This window comes from Hylobates moloch, unplaced genomic scaffold, assembly GCF_009828535.3.
Source record: "Hylobates moloch isolate HMO894 unplaced genomic scaffold, HMol_V3 SCAFFOLD_7, whole genome shotgun sequence".
In the NCBI taxonomy this organism is placed as follows: domain Eukaryota; kingdom Metazoa; phylum Chordata; class Mammalia; order Primates; family Hylobatidae; genus Hylobates; species Hylobates moloch.
Window position 1 is genome coordinate 47,252,083 of NW_026652282.1, and position 19,838 is coordinate 47,271,920.

At 42.5% G+C, this 19,838-nt stretch overlaps 1 protein-coding gene across 1 annotated transcript in view; it reads right to left on the bottom strand.

Moving 5' to 3' along the window:
• The window catches only part of HUWE1 (HECT, UBA and WWE domain containing E3 ubiquitin protein ligase 1), a 150,026-nt gene that overhangs the window by 25,140 nt on the left and 105,048 nt on the right, over positions 1-19,838 (bottom strand). The window contains exons 40-55 of the mRNA XM_058441317.1: positions 18,652-18,819; positions 17,391-17,536; positions 16,903-16,969; positions 15,551-15,765; positions 11,517-11,728; positions 10,602-10,784; positions 6,725-6,897; positions 6,224-6,372; positions 5,396-5,471; positions 4,510-4,608; positions 3,790-3,923; positions 3,435-3,603; positions 1,874-2,102; positions 1,042-1,220; positions 659-748; positions 343-497 (exon numbers count right to left, since the gene is read on the bottom strand). Of these exons, the coding sequence (XP_058297300.1) occupies positions 343-497; positions 659-748; positions 1,042-1,220; positions 1,874-2,102; positions 3,435-3,603; positions 3,790-3,923; positions 4,510-4,608; positions 5,396-5,471; positions 6,224-6,372; positions 6,725-6,897; positions 10,602-10,784; positions 11,517-11,728; positions 15,551-15,765; positions 16,903-16,969; positions 17,391-17,536; positions 18,652-18,819 (2,444 nt within the window). The remainder of the gene's footprint in view (positions 1-342; positions 498-658; positions 749-1,041; positions 1,221-1,873; positions 2,103-3,434; positions 3,604-3,789; positions 3,924-4,509; positions 4,609-5,395; positions 5,472-6,223; positions 6,373-6,724; positions 6,898-10,601; positions 10,785-11,516; positions 11,729-15,550; positions 15,766-16,902; positions 16,970-17,390; positions 17,537-18,651; positions 18,820-19,838) is intronic.

A 19,838-nucleotide genomic window follows, 5' to 3' on the forward strand; every position in this document is an offset into this window, starting at 1 on the left:
GAAATGGAAGTGGGCGACTAAGAGCATGGACTTAGACAAGGTTATTCTCCTTGTCTTGATGCTGTCCTTGGCGGTAGAAACTATGCAGTGTGACTGTTGAGTGAGAAGCCATTCTGCTTCTGGCTCCAGTTTTTCCCATGACACTGGAGAAATCTCCCCTCTAGGTTTGAATTCTTTCCCCTACAAACCAGGTGAATGTACGGTAAATTTGAAACAAAAAATTTCCCAGGTTCAACGTGAACATTCTAGGATTCTTCAGTGATTCTTGGTGCCATGTGTATGCCAAAACCACATTACGACAGACACAGTCAAAGATGAATCCTCCCAGCCCTTGGGAATCACCTGTGCACTCTGATCCCTGTTCTCCTTATCTTCTTTGCCTTTATCAGTTATCTTTGTTTCTTCCTCAGCCAGTTGTTTCCTGCGCTTCTCGCGCCTTTCTTCCAGCTCCTCATCCCTCAGGAATTCCAGGTGATTGACAATGGACACTTTAACCACTATTTCAAAGAGGCAAAAATCAAAGGCTGCTCTGGTGGGGTCAGGGAGGAAGCCAAGAGGCAGAGCTTGTAGCCAAAGAGAACCAGGGAAACGACTCTCCACACGTTTGCCCTAGCCCTGGAAGGCTCACTACTGCCCTGATAACCAAGCTGCCACGCACCTGAAACACAGTCATGCATGCTCTCAGCATCGAGAACTTTGCATTCTTCTGTCCAGCGGGTCAGGGCTGTGGGGATGCTGGACAGGGTTCCTGTAGGGAGAACAAAGGGGAATGAGATTCTTGGCCTTGTCAAGCATTAACTGATCCACCGATCCAAAAATTGCAGTATTTCCCTAAAAGGACCCAAGGTCTATCACAATGTTTAGAACATAACAAGTACCTAGAGACAATAAAGTTTTTGTTGCCCATGGCTAAGTCACTGAGTGGTTCTGGCTCCTATAAAATGGGGGTTTTCTACAGGGCAGACACTGTCTTGCTTTTCCTCAGCAGGGAAAAAGTAGAATCTGAAAAATTCTACCCTCCCTTTCACCACACAAACTTGCCTGCTTGGCTGGTAGCTGTGCTCTGATCATGGAAAAAGTCATCCAGCAGCTCATCATCAGAACGGGCGATGATGTGGACGTCATCGTTGCCTACCAGGAGGCGGGCCCGACCCCGGCTTTGTAGGGGAAGGCTGCTGCTCAGCTGAAGGATGTCAGCAGCAGCTGAGGGACCAAGTAACCTGTAGGGTAATGGGGGGTACCATGATCACTGTTAAGTCCAGAAGTGCCCTGCAACCTGTTACCCGTGATAACCTCTTCATGCATCCTCTATTAAATGCAGAACATGATTATAAACCTGATGATGTGCACACAAGTCTAAGTTATTTTTCTGAATACCACCCTGGTTTTGTACTTAATTTGTATATTATTCTATAGTTCCTGGCACCAAGTGGGTGTCAATAAGCTCCCACGTGCCAGGCACTGCGTCAGGTCACACTGCCTCCACTACACCCTCTCTGTTGTCTGTACACCAACCATTACAACACTTATATGCCTTTCTTTTACTTAAGATTGTTTGTCTCACTAAACTCTAAGCCTGAGGGCAGGGATCTTGTCCCGTCTATATCTAAAGTGTTAAGTGCTTGGCATGAGACACTTAATAATCGCTAAATACATGCGCAGAACTATTGACATAATTTGGTATTCCCCAAAAGGCGGCACTCCCCAAAAGGCTGCACATGTAATCCACGAAGAAATGGAACAAATACCTTATTTGTGTGTGTGACAAGAACATTAAGTGATGGACCATTTCCCCCAAGGTTGAGACAATGCTAAAGCACAGTGAAAATTCTTACAAGAGCTCCGATGAATCCAACAGATCTCTGTAACTCACCTCTGGAGTATAAGAGGAGGGTTGGGCTGGCGATTCCCAGGGTAGTGAACATGAATGGTGTGGCCAGTATTGGCTGTCAGCTGCCTTAGGGTTCTCTGACTGCGCCCGATGCCCTGGGTGAGACGAGTTGTTGAAGAGCCACTGCCCAGTGTCAGAGAACTGTGGTCTGCATGGCGCACCATCAGTGGATGGGTGGTAGGGATATTTCCTGGGGATGGGGGGATGTCTGCTGCAAGGACAATATGTAAAAGGGTCAGTGTCAAAAAGAAATTTCTTCCATGTTTGTTCAAGCAGAATCATGTCTCCTGGGCCTTACTTCCTCACACGGAAACCTGAGCTTTGTCCTTTCTCCCTCATTCCCACAACTCATCTACAATCACTGACACTACCATAGCTTATGCCATCATCTCTCACTTAGATACTGCAACAGCCTCCTAAATAGTACCTTCTCCCAATCCATTTTCCACACTACAGTCACAGTGATGCTTCTAGGCCCCTCAGATACATGCTGCTCCCTTCACCTTGAAGACTCCTCTCTCACTTCTTTACCTGCCCTTCTGTTCTTGGCCTAAGATGTCACTTTCTCTGTGAAGCTTGACTTCTACAGATTGGGTTAGATAACTCTTTACCTCTGTGCTCTCTTACCATACTGCAATGTAATGCCTGCTTAGTTATAATTCCTAATAAACCACTCCTATGAGGAACGAGGACTATTTCCTTCTTTACTGCTGTATCCCTAGTACCTAGGATACAGTAGGCACTCCTCAAATATTGTTCAATTTGCTGAATGGACAGAGGCTCAACTCTAAGGGAAACTGATGAAAATCACAAAAATGCAAAATAATCATAGACGTTATCTTGAAAGTTATCTAATCCAACCCATTTTTTTTCTCGAACTTTTCATTTACAGGTGACAAACTGAGGCTCAAAGAGGTAAGAGATTAATTGGCCAAGAAAACAGACCAGAACAGTTCAGTGTTTTCTACTACATCATGCTTGTGATTTAAGTTGTCAAGACCTGCCCTATCAAGACAGCTTGATTCTAAGAACTCGATTCTAACTTGACGCTAAAAGGGAAGTTTGACGCTGATGGGGAAGGAAGAGATTCACTCGTTCTCCCGAAAAGATGCATCCTGGATGAATAGAGTGAGTATGTTCAAATCTACTCCCTAAAGCCAAGCTCAAAGGTGACCATTCAAACCCTCAAGATCTTGTGTTACGGACATAAGGATTACTGATTGCCCTGCCACTGTGGTGTGCACATGGGTGCCTGATGCAGTCAGCCTTGGTCTCTCTTTTTCAATCAAGCAAATCATCAAGTTGTCCAGGCTCTAAAATGGCTGCCTATTTACCGAGGTGAAGGGAACAAAAGCAGCCTCTCACTATTCCTTCTCCTAAGTATACACTAATGAGACAGATGGATTCAGATATCCCTTGCCCCAGGAAGTCAGCATAGGAAAAGAAGTGCTGTATCAGATCGGTTTGGTCCACTGCTTGGCTTACCCTAGAGAAGGGTATAAGAATCAAGAGAGAAAAACCCAGCTGAGCCCCTGTATCTTACTAGCACTGGAGAACATGTTGTCAAACTCAATGATGAGATCATCCTCCCGGTCAAAGCGCTCAAATCGGACCAAGGGAGAAGCGTTCATATCAGGATAATCCTCATCCAATTCCATCTCAGAGCCATCGTCGTCATCGTCTTCATCTCCCTCTTCACCTTCATCATCCTCCTTAAGGGAAAATAGGAGATGGAGAATTGCTGGAGGTAAGGGTTTTCTGAAGCCTGGTGCCATGGCCACATGTGCACATGAGGGAGGGAGACGCTGAGGCTAGCAACCCAGACTGTTGGTTTTCTGCAGCTCTATGTTCCCATGGAAGAGGTCATCTGAACCAACCCAAACGCAGTCCCCCCTCACCTGATCATCTTCCTCATCTTCCTCCTCCTCCTCCTCTTCATCCTGACTATCATCCTCATCCTCGTTACTGCCACTGCTGTCCTCTTCCTGAGTGTGCTCCTCCTCATCCTCAGGGTCCAGGATATTCATGGAATCTAAAACAAAGGGAGCACATTGGAGGACTAAACTGAGTAGCTAGAAAACAGGCTACTGTGCAGGCCAGCAGGCTGAGTGGGAAGGTGATGGGATATCTGACTCTATGAGAGGAAGAACCAGATCTGGGGTGATGTACAGACTTAGTGAGCCAGACCCGATTTCCTGAGAGTGCCAATCAATGCATCAACACACTGAGCAGGGTGGCTGAATGTGGAGGCTGGCCAGAGGGTGGTGCTTGAGTAGCCATGGTCTAGGACTTGGCCAAGTCTGCTGGTGCCCCCTTGCCTTTTCAGCCCTACTTTGCTATTGACTATATCCTGTTGGCAAGAGGGAACCTGGAGCGATGATAGCAGGCGGGTGAGAAGAAAGCGAACCAAGTAAGAAGTGACAAACTTTGGGCAAGCAGTAGTAACATGTTATTTGAAAAACTGGCTGAGGATAAAGTGGATGGTGTATGTCAGCGCATGCAGACAGATGCTTCCTTATTCTGCACATGTGGGCAGCTGCCTCCAGGAAAACCCTAGTGTAGTGTCTGTCAGACGTGCAGGGCAAGAAGGGAGGCCTTTCTGGCCTCGGCACTCTCACCTTCTCGGTTGGCCTGCAAGGTGGAAGCTTGGCTGAGGTTGGAAGGAGCTTCATCCATCAGCACGTCCTCTTGTGATTCATCCTCTCCACTTCTGCTCACTGAAGGTTACAGAGCAGAGCCTTCACTGAACAACAGAGGACTTCCCTTTCCAGACTGGGTGCGTCTAAAGTAGCTATGTACACCTAGCAAATATCCACTTTGTTTTGGATGAGGGAGAAGACCTGGATTGTCTGCTGTCAGCTAGCTAGGTGAGCTTGGCCAGTCACTTTACCTGTCTGAGTCTCAGTTTCCTCATCTGTAAAACAGGATGATCACATCTGCCCTGCCAATCCCACTAATTGTGAAACCACAGAGGATACTGGGTATAAAAAAGCTTTGTAAAACTTAAGAATACATGTCTACTTGCATTTATCCTTTGATTTCCTTGATCAACAAAGTAAAAACAAGTAACACATACACCCTCAGAGCCAGGTGACAGTAGGGTACCTTTGCCATTTTCCCTCTGAGATTTATAAAGGGCCACCCTCAGGGAATGATCATTCTTTTTACACTACTTCACTGAAGAACTGAAAGGAAGTGCTTTCTCACCCTACAGCCTCCTCTAGGCCTCCATGAATAAACACTCTTTTGATGTGCTTGATGTATCATCTGTATCAATGGCCACTCCCACCACCTCCCCCACACAGGCAACACTTGAGACTGCCACAGGCCTGTAGACGTCTTGTGAATTTCTCATCTGTAAGACCGTCAACATCAAGACAAGCAGCGATCTAGGCTGGCTATGAGCCCTTAGGCAGAGCTGAGCAAGCAGATGATGAGAAAAAGGGTCCTCCCAAGAGAGACTGAGGCAAAGGAAGAGGCTATACTCAGTTCTGGGGCTCTCACCTATAATTGTACTGTTCCCAGATCCGCCATCCCTCTCAAGCAACTCATCTATCAGGTCCTCCAGCTCATTCTCAACCTGGAGAGAAATAGAACATATATATGGATGCACACAAGTCTATCATTGTGCTAGCAACGAAACCCTAAAAAAGGCCAGCAAAGGAGCATACATTTCTAGGATAACATGTGACAGAGGATGTTACGTGAAACCACACATTCGGTGATAATTAGCACAGAAACTACCACGTGCTACCAATCCACAATCAGACTATCCTTCAAATTGGTCCATCCCAGTTATCTGATACTGGGTTGTCTTTATACTGTCCAGGAAGACATAATAGATCTCTTTAAAGCCAGCAGCTTAGGACCACAGGCCCACTTTCTTACCCAATGCTACCAGCTCCAGAAATTACAATGCTTTCCTTTAGGGTCTTTAGAAGACTGTTGTTTTAATGCCCCAGCAAGAGCTGGTGCTATAGGCATAAGGTGGTGTTAAGGAGCTTCCAATAATGACCAGAGCCAAAGTAAATCAAAGACCTGGGGCCCAACGGTCTCAGGCCAGCTTTCTACTTCAACATTTCACCCGTGCCTAAGTTTTCTGGTTGGGATCTATATCATTTCATAGTACATGGTATCCTGGCCCTGCCCCCACCCCTCTTTTAATACAGTACAAACACATTTACTGAGCATCTACTAAGCATATCACCCACGCTCCTCTGCAAAGCAGCCAGCATTGAGGCAAGGATCTAAAGTACTCACCCACCCACACCACCTGGCAAGGGTTTGGTTCAGCGCCGCAACAGGGAAATGCTGGGTGATCTGCCTCCCTACCTGCATCTCTTGTGAACTGAGCACCTCAGGCTGCCCAGCAATCACCACTGAGTCGGTTTCAGCCTCCCCATCCATGATATCCCCATCTGCCACCTCTGTCTGAGTGACATCATGATCCTCCTCCTGCACTTCTGCTTCCCCAGGCTCGCCTGAAACAATCAACCAACCAGCAAAATAATCAAAGAGTGCCTATGTGCTGGGCACCATGAGGCAAGCGCAAAGACAATAAGGTCCCTTCCTTGGGCAAGTTTGAAAGTTCTCAGAGAATAAACGAATGGGTGACAAAGGAAAAGACAAGGCTACGTGTGAGGATAGCCAAACAAGGCTGTATTTTGAAGGAATTCTTTGTGGGGCAGATTCCCACGCCACTATGACAGATCTCTGGAAGGCCAGCAAGTTCCCAGGGAAACACTACCAAGCCAGAACAGTTGTGACCCCAGGCCCATAAAGCAACTACTCCTACCCCTCCAGCTCTCCAGTCCATTGGCTCTGATTCCCTACCTGGGTCCTGCTGGTTGCTACTGGAATCTTGAGAGGCTCCTTGGGCATCCTGCTCAGACTTGTTCTTGCTAGAAGCACTCTTGCTGCCAAAAAGGCTACTGGGCTGGTTCACAATCCGGGAAAGTGTTTCCAAAGGCTTCAGAGCAGCATTGACTGTGTTGGCCATGTTGGGACTGAGATAAGGGAAGATAAAGAGATGGACTGAGGACAGAAATACTAGGTGTCTATCTTCTAAGTGACACTAAGCTTCTTACAATGGAATCTACTAAGAGAAAAGGGGCATAAGGTTGCACAACTAACACTCTACTTTTGTTTAGGAAAAAAAAAAAATTGAATTAAATGTCTTCAAGGAACCCACCCTAAAAGCAAGAGTTAAATCAATGCCATATTTCATGGGGCCATAGAAAGCACATGAGTAACAAATTATTGACTGGAAATCAGAATGTATTCTGGATGACCACATGCAAGCAAGCCACTTCTCAGATGTTCTCGGGATTTTTTTTTTTTTTTACACCACCAGCATTTAGTCCCCAAACCCTAAGAGCTCAAAGGAAGGAACATGATGAAAGTTCTTTCTTTTTTTTTTTTTTTGGAGACAGGGTCTCGCTGTGTCACCCAGGCTGGAGTGCATTGGCACAATCTCGGCTCACTGCAACCTCCACCTCCCAGGCTCAAGTGATCCTCCCACCTCAGGTTCCCAAGTCGCTGGGACTACAGGCATGAGCCACCATGCCCAGCTAATTTTTCTATTTTTTTGTAGAGATGGGGTTTCGCCATGTTGCTCATGCTGATCTCGAACTTGTGAGCTCAGGCAACCTGCCCTCCTCGCCCGGCTGATAACAGTTTGAAGTCCTGTGAATTTCAGACTATACTCTGTAGGGCTTCCTAGAGTTCAATAAAAGTACAACAGGGGCTGCAGTTGGAGGTGTGGTGTGATTTCTAAGTGTAATAAGCTGTGTGAGACCAACTAGGTGCCCACTAACACCAGAGCAGCTCTGCTTTTATCTGCTTTATGTGTGTATTTATGTGTGAGTCTATGTATGTATGTATGCATGTATGTATGTATGTATATGTGTGTGTGTGTGTATGCCCACTAGTAGTACACCAAGATGGCAGTCTCTGATATCACATCACACTAAAAGTAACCAAGACTTGTCAGAACAAGTGATCCCAGGAATAGGGCAAGGAAGGGATAAGGTAAGCCTGGGATATCTCATTGTGCCAAGAAGCTTTCAAAAATTAATGGGACAGCTGGGAGTGATGGCTCGCACCTGTAATCCCAGCACTGTGGGAGGCTGAGATGAGAGGATTGCTTGAGCCTAGCCTGAGCAACATAGTGAGACCCTGTTTCTATAAAGAGAAAAAACAATAACAACAAAAATGGGGAGAAAAAATTAATGGGATCATTACCACAGGCCCAGTTGATCAAAAAGAATAATGACAGTAATGGAATTATTCATTACAAAGTGGAAATCTAACAGAAACCACCCTCCCACTTCATCCTCCCAAGAAGCTGGGACTACAGGTGTACATGCCCAGCTAATTATTGTATTTTTGTGCAGAGACAGGGTCCCACTATGCTGCCCAGGTTGGCCTTGAACTCCTAGGCTCAAGTGATCCACCAGCCTCAGCTGTGATCAAATTTAGCATCACAAGTATTGGGACCAAGTGGTATTTACCTGTCTCCTGACGTGATGTGAGAAGGGCAAATATCACCCATGTAGTATTTTTGCCAAAAATGTTTAACCTGACCCTAACCATTAAGGGAGCAATTACATCAACGTAGACTGTGAGATGTTCTATAAGACATCAAGCCTGGATTCATCAAAACAGGAGAATGTCATAAAAGAAAAGAAAAATGTGACAATCAAATGCAACATGTGATACTGAATCCTGGATCAAAACACTCTCCCTCAGAGTATAAAGACATAATTGAAATAACTGGGAGTATGTGTATATAAAATTGTATAAATTTAGTATTATTACTGGTAAATTTCTTGGATATGACAATGGAACTGTACCCATATAAGGGAATGTTTGTTCTTTTTTTTTTTTTTTTTTTTGAGACGGAGTCTCGCTCTGTTGCCCAGGCTGGAGTGCAGTGGCGCAATCTCGGCTCACTGCAAGCTCCGCCTCCCGGGTTCACGCCATTCTCCTGCCTCAGCCTCTCCGAGTAGCTGGGACTACAGGCGCCCGCCACCACGCCCGGCTAATTTTTTGTATTTTTAGTAGAGACAGGGTTTCACCGTGGTCTCGATCCCCTGACCTCGTGATCCGCCCGCCTAGGCCTCCCAAAGTGCTGGGATTACAAGCGTGAGGAAATGTTTGTTCTTAGGAGACAGATGATCAAGTACTTAGAGGTAAAGTTTTACAGTGTTTGCAACTAACTTCAAATGATTCAGCCCCTGAAAGGACAGGAAAGGAAGAAATAAAGCAAAATGTTCAGCAATGGTTAATCCAGGTAGACACATGGTGTTCATTACAGTACTGTGAGTCTGACATTTATAAATGTTTCAAAAAATTGATAGGTTTGTTGCAAAAGGACAATTTAGTCATCTTGAAGGGGCCACATAGGTCAAAGGTGTAATAATTTGAGCATGAAAAAGTGACTGCAGTGATCCAAATAAATTCAATCACTAGTTTAAAAAAAACAAAAAAACAAAAATGAAAAGTGGAGTCCATAATACGACTTAACAGAAAGCCAGAAAAAAACCTACATTTGAATCTCGAATGTAAATAGAAAGAAATTAAGTTTTTGTACTGCCTTTCTAAGAGAAATTGTATTTTAGCACAACCAGACATTCCCTGTGAGGCTAACACAGAAAAATGCCAGTTAATAACGTATTCGAAATGAGAAATTAGAAAGCTTTTATTCATAAGCCTCAAAGAAATTAATTGACCCAGGCAAGAATTATCAACTGATGTTAAGGCTATTATTTAGGTATATGATTGATAGTGTAGACATTTGTAAAGTGCCAAAATAACAACAGAGATGACTTTCTAGTGAGAAGAAAAAGTGACAATTATCATGGGAGATGTGTCTCCCATGATACAATATGAGCTATACATCACCTAGGCTACACATTTCAGCCCAAAATGTTTAAACTGCTTCAGTAAGCCTCTAAAGCCTCTAGATCTAAGTAGAAGTTTACAGAAAATATCAGGAGTAAAGGATTAAGTTAAACTACACTGCAAGGAAGCAACTGCACCAATTTTAGAAGGCAAAAACATGGTCGCTTCAACAAGCTAGAATCATGAACAACAAAAACAAAATAAAGATCAAAATAATTTTAAAAAATTGTATTAGAGTAAGAGAGATTCAGAAAACATAGCCAGATGTAATACAAGTCCTTAAGTGGATTCTGGTTTGGAGAAAAATGCTTAATTATGGATTTGGGCATTAGGTAGGATGAAATTTATTTTCATAGCAAGGAAGTGACCAGTAACTGAAAATAAAAACAAAAATGCCCCAAATTTCCGCCAACACAATAGCTTGTATCATATAATATCATGTTAGTAAAAAATACATTATTTATGCATGCAAAGAAAAACACTGAATGAATAATAAACCAATAAGGTAATCATGGTATCTGGGTGGTAGGAATACAGTGTCTTATTTTTACTCATCTGTATTTCTTATAATATACATATAATCTTCTAATAAGTGGTAATTTTTAAAGTAGGGGGAAGCTTGAAAAAAAAAAATCACTATTATAGTTCAACTCTTGAGTTTATAGCAAGTGCTAAAAGCCACAATAAGAAAGACTTGGGTCTCCCACTTGTACCCAAAGTTTTCCCACTACACCAGCTACCTCCACATCATTCATGTAGTGAGGCTGAAGAGAAGGAAAAGCCTGGGGCTGGGGCATGATTTTACCTGGACAGGTCTAAGCTGTGAGGTACTCTGGCCAGGTCATTAACCAGTCCCTTCTTCAGGAAGAGCCGAATGATGTTGTTCATGCCATTGTGCTGGGTCTTCGCTGTGGCACTGCTGTAGAAGCTGGAGGTGGAGGGGCAGGACTCCATGATAGTACTGATGATACACATCACTGCCTGAAGCCTGAGAGAGAAGTTTGACATCTCTATCATGAATATAGCCATTTCTCAGGCCAAGTCTTCACAAAATAGCCTCAGATAACCCTTCTGCAACTTTTGTATTTCCTTCTGGAAATAACATCTAAACAAACAGGTGAGAACACACTCCCTAAGGTGATAGCATTCATTTTCTCTTTTTTAGACAGGGTCTTACTCTATAGCAGGGTGGAGTACAGTGGCGCAATCTTGGCTCACTGCAACCTTCCTAGGCTGAAATGACACTCCCACCTCAGCCTCCCAAGTAGCTGGGACTACGGGCGCGTGCCACTACGCCCAGCTAATTTTTTGTAGAGACGGGGTTTCGCCATGTTGCCCAGGCTGGTCTTCAACTCCTACTCCCAGCCTCAGGCAATCCACCGGCCTTGGCCTCCCAAAGTGCTGCGATTACAGATGTGAGCCACCGCACTCAGCCCCGACTTTAAATAAAATTTAAAATATAAGATCAAATAACCTGCTCAACTTCCTTGAAGACCCTAAAAATACACTTAACATTTCCCTTTGTTTTCTCTAGGTTTACCCACTTACTCTAATGGTAATCAGTGCTCTGGGTATTTTCAACCACCAGAACTATTTGAGCGGACCAGAGAGTACATGATGCCAGTATGACAAGAAGTTTTGTTCAAGGGCAAAACCACCCATGGACTAAGAATAAGGGGATGCTCTTGGCTATCAGCCCTGGGTCAGGTATGAATCTTACCTGGCATGTTTCTCTGTACTCTCAGCCATAGCCAGTGCCCGTCCCAGGGCTGCTTTTACTTCATTCACTAGGGCCACCTGGGCATCTGTGCCACTCCCTGCAGCAGCCAGGCTTGCGAGGAACAGGCGGGCGAGGGCAGGGGTGTCCTTGTCTTCTGCATTCTGGGTATGTGGGAGCAAGTGGTCCAGAACAAAAGCTAGCACACTGCAGTCCTGAAAAGTCATGAATCATATTTAGTTACAAGCACAATTATGCCATATCACTTGCACAGGACCAAAGATACACACACACATAGTATTTCCTTAAGTCACCCAATGAGTGATTATTAGGTCCACTTTACAGATGAAGAAGCCAAGGGTCAAAGATACAAGCAAGTAAGGAGCAAATCCAGATTTTAGAAAACTTCCAAATGCCACCCATTTCCCACTGCACAGCTTATACACTGTTATGTAGATGTATTTTTTAAAACATGTTTTAAAAACTTTATTTTTATTAAAATGTTTTTAAGGAGATGAGGTCTTGCTATATTGCCCAGGCCAGAGTACAGTGGCTATTCACAGGCATGATCATCGCACACCACAGCCTCAAACTCCTGTGCGTTTGTTCTCACACCTCAGCCTCCCAAGTAGCTGAGACTACAGGCATGTGCTATTGTACCTATCTTAAAGTATTTTTACATGTGATATTTAATAGAACTACTTACAGCAAATCTATAAATAGAATAAGTATTTTCTCATTTGATAAGCGGTAATCTGAAGCCCCCTAAAAAAGTGGCTTGCACAAAAGAACTTAGTCAAGGGCTGAGGATTCAAACCTTGATTCCTAATTAAGTGCTATAAACCCTTCAGTGTTCAATTAAATTGAAATTATTTGCTGACACCTACAATGTGCCCAGGACCCTGGGCTACAATAGAAGCTGGTAAGCGCTGAGCAAGAGACAGCAGAGTCACAGAAACTAATATGCAAAAATATTTAATGCAAAGTTATTTAAAATAACGAAAAAGGCTCAATAGAGGAAGGAAATTGGACTCTTCTTTTTTCTCTAACTATAATTCCTGCCTAGACAATTCCTTATCTTAGAAACAAATTCTGTTGTCATTCAAGCAAATTTTGGATGAAAATACACTGAACATTTTGGAACTACATAGGTGACAGTTGCATAACACTGCGAACGTACTAAATGCCACTCAACAGTACACTTTAAAATGGTTGACTTTATGTAAATTTTACCTCAATAAAGAAAATGCATTGAATAATTTGAGAGTCTGGGAAACTGAATAAAGTGACCTTGTCAAAACAAAACAATTAGAAGTAACAATTAATTTCCCAGTATTGAATCCATACAAAGTTAAAACTATTTTCTCAATAACCACATACAAAGGACTTAGCTTTGGAATCACAGCCCTAGCTTCCTATTTTAGCCCTGCTACTCTGTAGTATGGTCCCAGGCAAGTTACTTACCTCTTTGAGCCTTCTCTCCTCTATTAAAGAGATCACTATCAACAACCTTGCAGTGTGGAGGTGAGGATTAACAATAGTATTCATTTATAAAGCACTTACCAGTACCCAGTACTGGCAGGTCACTGGACACATATTAGGCAGATACTTAGTAAATTTGTAATTAAATATCTTAATCCACAGGTAATGCTATTATATATTATGAATACAACTGGCATAAATGAGTTAAAGCTTTGGAATAAAGCCTGGCTAGGTGTGATGGCTCATGCCTGTAATCCTAGCACTTTGGGAGGCTGAGGCAGGAGGATCACTTGAGGCCAGAAGTTTGAGACCAGCCTGGGCAATATAGCCAAGACCTCAAAAAATAAAATTAGCTGGGCGTGGTAGCATGTGACTATAGGTCCCAGCTACTTGAGAGGCTATGGTGGGAGGATCACTTGAGCCTAGGAGTTCAAAGCTGCAGTGAGCTATGATTGTACCACTGCACTCTAGCCTGGGAGACAAAGTGAGACTCTTAAAAAAAGGAAGCCTATTTATGTATTTATAGGACTTATGTCCAGAATATATTTTAAAAACTCAATAGGAAAATAGAATAAAAGAGCTGAACAGACATTTCCCAAAAGAGAATGAACAAATGGCCAATAAAGACATGAAAAAAATGGTCAACAGGAAAATGCAAATTTTAACTATAATGCAATACCACTACAAACCCATTAAAATCGGTAAAATGAAAAAACACCAACTGTTGATCTCCCATATGCTGCTGGTAATCATATAAACTGACCTGGCCACTCTGGAAAACTTTTAGCATTAGCAGAACAACTATCATACTCTAGAGCTCAGCAATTCTTACTCTTAGGCATATACTACCCAACAGAAATTGGGTAGTTCACGAACTTATACATATTCATAAGAATGCTCATAGCAGCACTATTTGTGATAGCTCCAAAGGCAAAATTACCCAAATGTTTATTAGCAGTAGAATGGGTAAAAGATGTATTTGTTTTGGTACATGGTACATTCCACAGTGGAATTTTATACAGATGAAAATAAACTTCACCTGCACACAAAATGAATCTTGCAAATATGTTAAGCAAAAGAAGCCAGGCAAAAAAGAGTACATTCTATGAGATCCCATTTATATGAACTACAAAACCAAGTTATGGCACTAGAACTCAAGATAATGGTTATCTTGAGTGAAGGTGAAATGGTTGGGAGGAGATGCACTAAAGAACAAGGAGGGCAGCTTCTGGGGAGCTTGTAATGCTTTATTTAACTTGGCTAGTGGTTACCTAGGAAAAATAGACTATTTAAGATTTGTGTTTTTTTTATACGTATATTAAACTTGGATTAAAGTAAGAACAGCTTTAAAAATGGCAGTTGCTTTCAAAGACTGCAACACTAGTGCCCCTACTCACTCTCAGACCCTTTTGCCACTTACTAACCATAAAAGTACAATGTGATCCACAAAACAAGGCACCCTTACGGGAAAAAATATTTGGGCACCCATTTTACATATGTGGGAACATGATATAGTTTCTCAAAATGCCCCACTCACTTAAAAAAATCTAACCTGAGGATAATCCCGCATCAGGACACTTCATTCTTTTCCACAGCTCTACTAATGACCATTTAAGGCTTTTCCTTTTTATTACCAATACTGCTACCACATCTGGTGTCTTTGCACATGTGTGAGTACATCTGGAAGATAAACACCTATATTCTTATTTATATGGTTTATTCAACTGTCCTTTAGACACTTTTACTTAGGTGCCCCACAGATACTTCTCAAAACTCATTTTCTCTTCAAACCTTCCCCACCCCATTCTATTTTCTTGTTAGATGCCAACCCATAAAAGCAATTAAAAAACCCCCACAAATCAAGAAACATCCTTGAGTCTTAATTTCCTTTTTCATCTTCCAAACCCAATTCTTGTCCATTTGTACCTTAAAAATATTTCTTAAACTCACCCATTTTCCTCCAACTTCACCAAGATCGTACATTACTAGATTATCAGATTCCTAACTGGTCTCTCTGACTCCAGTCTTCCCTCTTCAATCTCCACAATGCAGAACAAGGCACGTTCAATAGAACAAATCTCAATAACTCTCTCTCTCAGTGAACCTAATGAAAAAAGGCCTAGCTCTTTCAAGTTTTGTTTGAGACGGAGTTTCGCTCTTATCACCCAGGCAGGTGTGCGATGGTGCGATCTTGGCTCACTGCAATCTCTGCCTCCTGGGTTCAAGTGATTCCCCTGCCTCAGCCTCCCGAATAGATGGAATTACAGGCGCCCGCCACCATGCCCGGCTAATTCTTTTTTGTATTTTGAGTAGAGATGGGGTTTTGCCATGTTGGCCAGGCTGATCTCAAACTCCTGACCTCAGGTGATCCGCCTGCTTCGGCCTCCCAAAGTGCTGGGATTACAGGCGTGAGCCACCGCACCCGGCCTTGCATGTCTGAAGATGCCTCTTCTCACTCATTACTTGGGTTAGCACTTGGCATGCACAGCTTCCCAGCCGGCACCCAAATGATGGAAGTACAGTATAACATCTTAAATAGAAGTTGGAAATATTACCTCTTTGATCAGTTCAGACTGGCCCACAGTGTAGCTGTAGTTGGCAATCAGGGTAGCAATACCAACATAGGACCTCACCAACTCTGCCAGAAGACGAAGGATAGTGGAGGTAGGCATTAAAGGTTTGCTGCCCTTGCCTTTCTGTTTGCCTTCCTCAGAGGCCCGGTCCCCTTCTTTATCTTTCTTCCCATCTCGAGACTCCTCTGGAGTTGAAGCTGTTGAGAATAGTCAAACACTGGTTCAATTCCACACTGGAACACTGGCAAAATCAAGTCTTAGGTGGAAAAGAATGCTATTTCTCCTCCACCTGTACAAACTGAATGCTCTTGTGACACTGCAGTGGAAGAGCAGAGAACCAGGATAACTCAGGTCTCAGATGTACGTGGTTACAGTACAAGAGGGATGCTTTGCCCAACTATTTGTGCATCTCCCTCCATTTCCCTCATTTTACATACTCCAGAAATACTCTAACAGTTCTTCAAACATGTCGTACTCCCTTCTTTCTTCTGTCTGCCTGGCACACTTTTATCTAGTTCAGCTCAAATGCTGACCTCCTCCATAAGTGCTTTCCTGTCTCATCTAGACATACTGTGAGATACTTCACGTGTCCATTATATCTTATCCAAGTATGCCTTCATTCTGGCAGTTATCCTGCATTATAACTCTTGCAAGGTCTCAGTCACTAGACAAAGTTCTTGGTGTCCAATATAGTCTGCCACATAGTGGGTAATGCTTCCCTTGAATCAGCACCATCATCCACACTATACACTACATATGGCCAGTAAAATGAGCTAACCAGTATTTCACTAATATTAGCCTTTTAAATTTATCTCTAGGAACTAGTATGATTTTAAACAAAATGTCTCCTAAATTGGATCACGAAGACCTTTCCTTATCTAAGGAGAAGCAGCTCTTTAAAGGTCTCATTAGACTTACTCCCATGGGACATTTTTCTAGTTCATGGTGAGTAGCCAATGGGCTCTGTTAACATTGCTGGAAGGCAGGCATCCACCACGTAAAGCATGTAGCTAGAATAGTATCACTGGCATAAAATCTCTATAAGTCAGTTTTTAGAAACCCCCCAAATAATTATGGGGTGATTTAAAAAGTAAAACTAAAATATGTTACCACAGCAACCATTACTAGGTTGGTTAACTTACAGTTCCATTAACTTTAGCATATACAGACCCTTTATTTACAGAATACTGAGCTCACCTGAGAAAGTTCACTTAGACAAGTAAACGTAATAATTAAGTCTGTATTCTCCTACCCCCTGCACAGGACACCTACAGTTTTTTCAAGTTGTTTTCCTAAGGAATAAGAACATGGGAGGGAGAAAAGCAAATCATTACCCTCTCCTTGGGAGGTCCCAGATGCGGAAGTCTCAGTGGAGGCACCATCTGCAGCAAAGACCTGACTCTGTAGAAGAAGAAAACTCCTGAGCTATTACGAATTTCAAAAACACCCGTCTGCAAATGGCAGAACTCCTTCCCAGGGCACTGGCTGGGAATGCCACAGATTCTCTTTGGCCAACCTTTTAACCACCTTACACCTTTATAATATAATCTGTGGGAAACTATTATAAATACAGTGACTGGGAGACTGGTGGGGGAGGCGGGGAAGGAAAGGGAAAAGAAAAAAAATTAAAGAACAGTTCTAATCCTAGGAGAGGAAAAAAAAAAATCTCCAGGGACACCCCAATTTTGTCTTTATAGGCAACAGATAATTTACAGATACATCAAAATTAATATCTTTGAAATTCCCCAGGGATAGCCCTAACTACTGAGACCACACAGGCATTGAAAAATGAGAAGATAAAACGCTGTTGGAATTGACTTACGTTAATGGAAAAACCTGACTGCGTATCAAAGTCACTGCTCTGACGCGTAAGTGACCGGTACTGCTGGTATACATCATCACCCATGTCTTGCAGGAGCTGGCCAACCTCTTGGGTCATACCCCCAGGTTTAGGATCAGATTTATCTGCTAGAAAAACAGTAACAACCATCAAAAACAAAATAAACCTCTTCTACAATTGGACAATGTTAATGCCTATCTAGTAGTCTTGGTCAATTTCACATCAAGTGGCTATGACTGTTTACATGGTGCTATTACAGATAATGTTAGAGTGCCTCACCCTAATATTACAAAAACTAGTCTTGTGACCACAGGCAATTAACTTAGTCTCACCTTCCTAAGCTGTAACTACAAACCTTAAGTGAACACACCTGGCAGTATTGCTCATGCAGTGGTACGTCAATAAATGGTTGCCACAGCTATATAGCTAAACTATTTCGGGGAGGAGGTGATAAGAGATAGGGTAAAGATTCTGGGGTGGTAGGAGAACCAAGGAATTCTATATGGATCAGGGTTCTGTACAGATGAAAAGCACCAAGGTCAAGACTCAGATTTCTTTTGCTTATTAAAGGCAGTATTCATCAATTTTTGGCAATTCTGTGGACCTATCAAATAAGTATGTCCTGAATGAAATCCAGAAGGACCTTACTATAATGGAACCCTATGTTCCAAGATTCAATCATGACTTTCCTAGTGCTTATAAGATGCACCTTAACTAGGAATAAAGGTGGATGGGTGTGGTGGTCTCAATAGTTAGGAAGCTCAGACACACCTCCTAAGATTGTCTCCAGCTCTTCAGACAATAAAAAGGTTTTGCTTGAGTATGAAAACATTAGAGACTTCCTGGTGTCTTATTTTCAAGCTCTCACAGAATGTTATTATCTCCTTTTAAATCTTTGTTCATTCTTCCCCCTGTATGGTGTGTATTCTCATATAACAGAACTCTGGCAATCTCCTCATCCATTCAAGGTTCATTTTAGAAATCATGTACACAAAGAGATTTTCTTACCCGTGTACCCTCACTAGGTAAGGTGCCCAACCCTAAGGACTTACCACCATCCTGGTATGTCATACTATATGACTATTAGCTTCTTCACAGACATGCAATGGGTATCTTATTCATCTTGAGCCCCAGAGTATGGGCACACAGTGAGTGCTCACTAAGCCATGAGTTGGCTGAAATGACCCAGGCAAAGTAACATATCCTCTAGTGCCCAGCCTCTTGAGGTAGGCTAGCCACATACCTTCCTCTGGAGCATGGTATGCAGCCAGAGCATTCAGCATATCATAGATCACTTCCTTGATAGTATCAGGGATGACAGGCAGAGGTGAGGGCTTCAAAGGGGTGGTCTTCACCAGCTGTACAGCATTAGGGCCTTTAATTCTAAGATTCTCAAATTCATCATCTGAAGCTAAGCCAAAATGAGAGAGAAAAACCAGTCAATCATGAAGCAGTACCTAAACTAGGTTACTAATAAAGACTCAGAAGGGGGCATGTGTAATATACAAGCTTGAGATAGGAGACCATTTTCAATTAATGTTCAAGTACTCTACTATAATACCTGGTTTATACTTTCCTTAAATTCCACAGGATTTAATACAGCAGTACCAAATAGTAAAGGCTTGAGTTAGAGAAAACCGGTTTTGAAATCCAGCTGTTACTTCAACAAACCTCAATTTTCTCACTCTTCACATTTATTTTGAGGATTAAATGAGGATATAATTGAGAAATGCCCAGCACAGGGGCAGGCACATAGCTGGAACTTCCAAAATAATTTTGTCCCCTTCCCAACGTTTTATTAAAAAAACAAAACAAATGCAACAAACCTACAGAAAAGTTCAAATAGTATAATAAACATCTATATACTTTTCACCCAGAATTACCAAGTGACTACTCCTAAATACATCTACATGTAGCTCCTAAGATCAAGGACATATATAGTTTTTCTTTTTTATTACCAAAAAAGTCAGCAGAGGGGAGATCAAGGGTATTTTTCTACAAAACTGCAATACCATTATAATACCCCCCCAAATTTAACAGATACAATTACATTACCTAATACATAGCACTCAAATTTCTCCAAATCTTTTATCTGGATCCACAGCCCAACCAAGGCTGGTGGTGATTATCTCTCTAGTCTACTTTTCTCTAGAAGAAATGATCCTGTATTTTTTCTTCCATAACATTAATATTTTTGAAGAGTCTAGGCCACTTGTCTTATATAGAACATCCCACAATTTGTATTTATCTAATTGTTTCCTCATAATTAAATACAGGTCAAACATTTCTTGGCAGGAATACACAGATGACGTCTATTTCCCACTGTGTTACACAAGACATACGTCCATTTAACCCTTAATTATCACTTGATTTGTAAACCATTAACTATATGTAAAGCCTACTGCCCCACCAAAATGAGCTCTTTGAAGC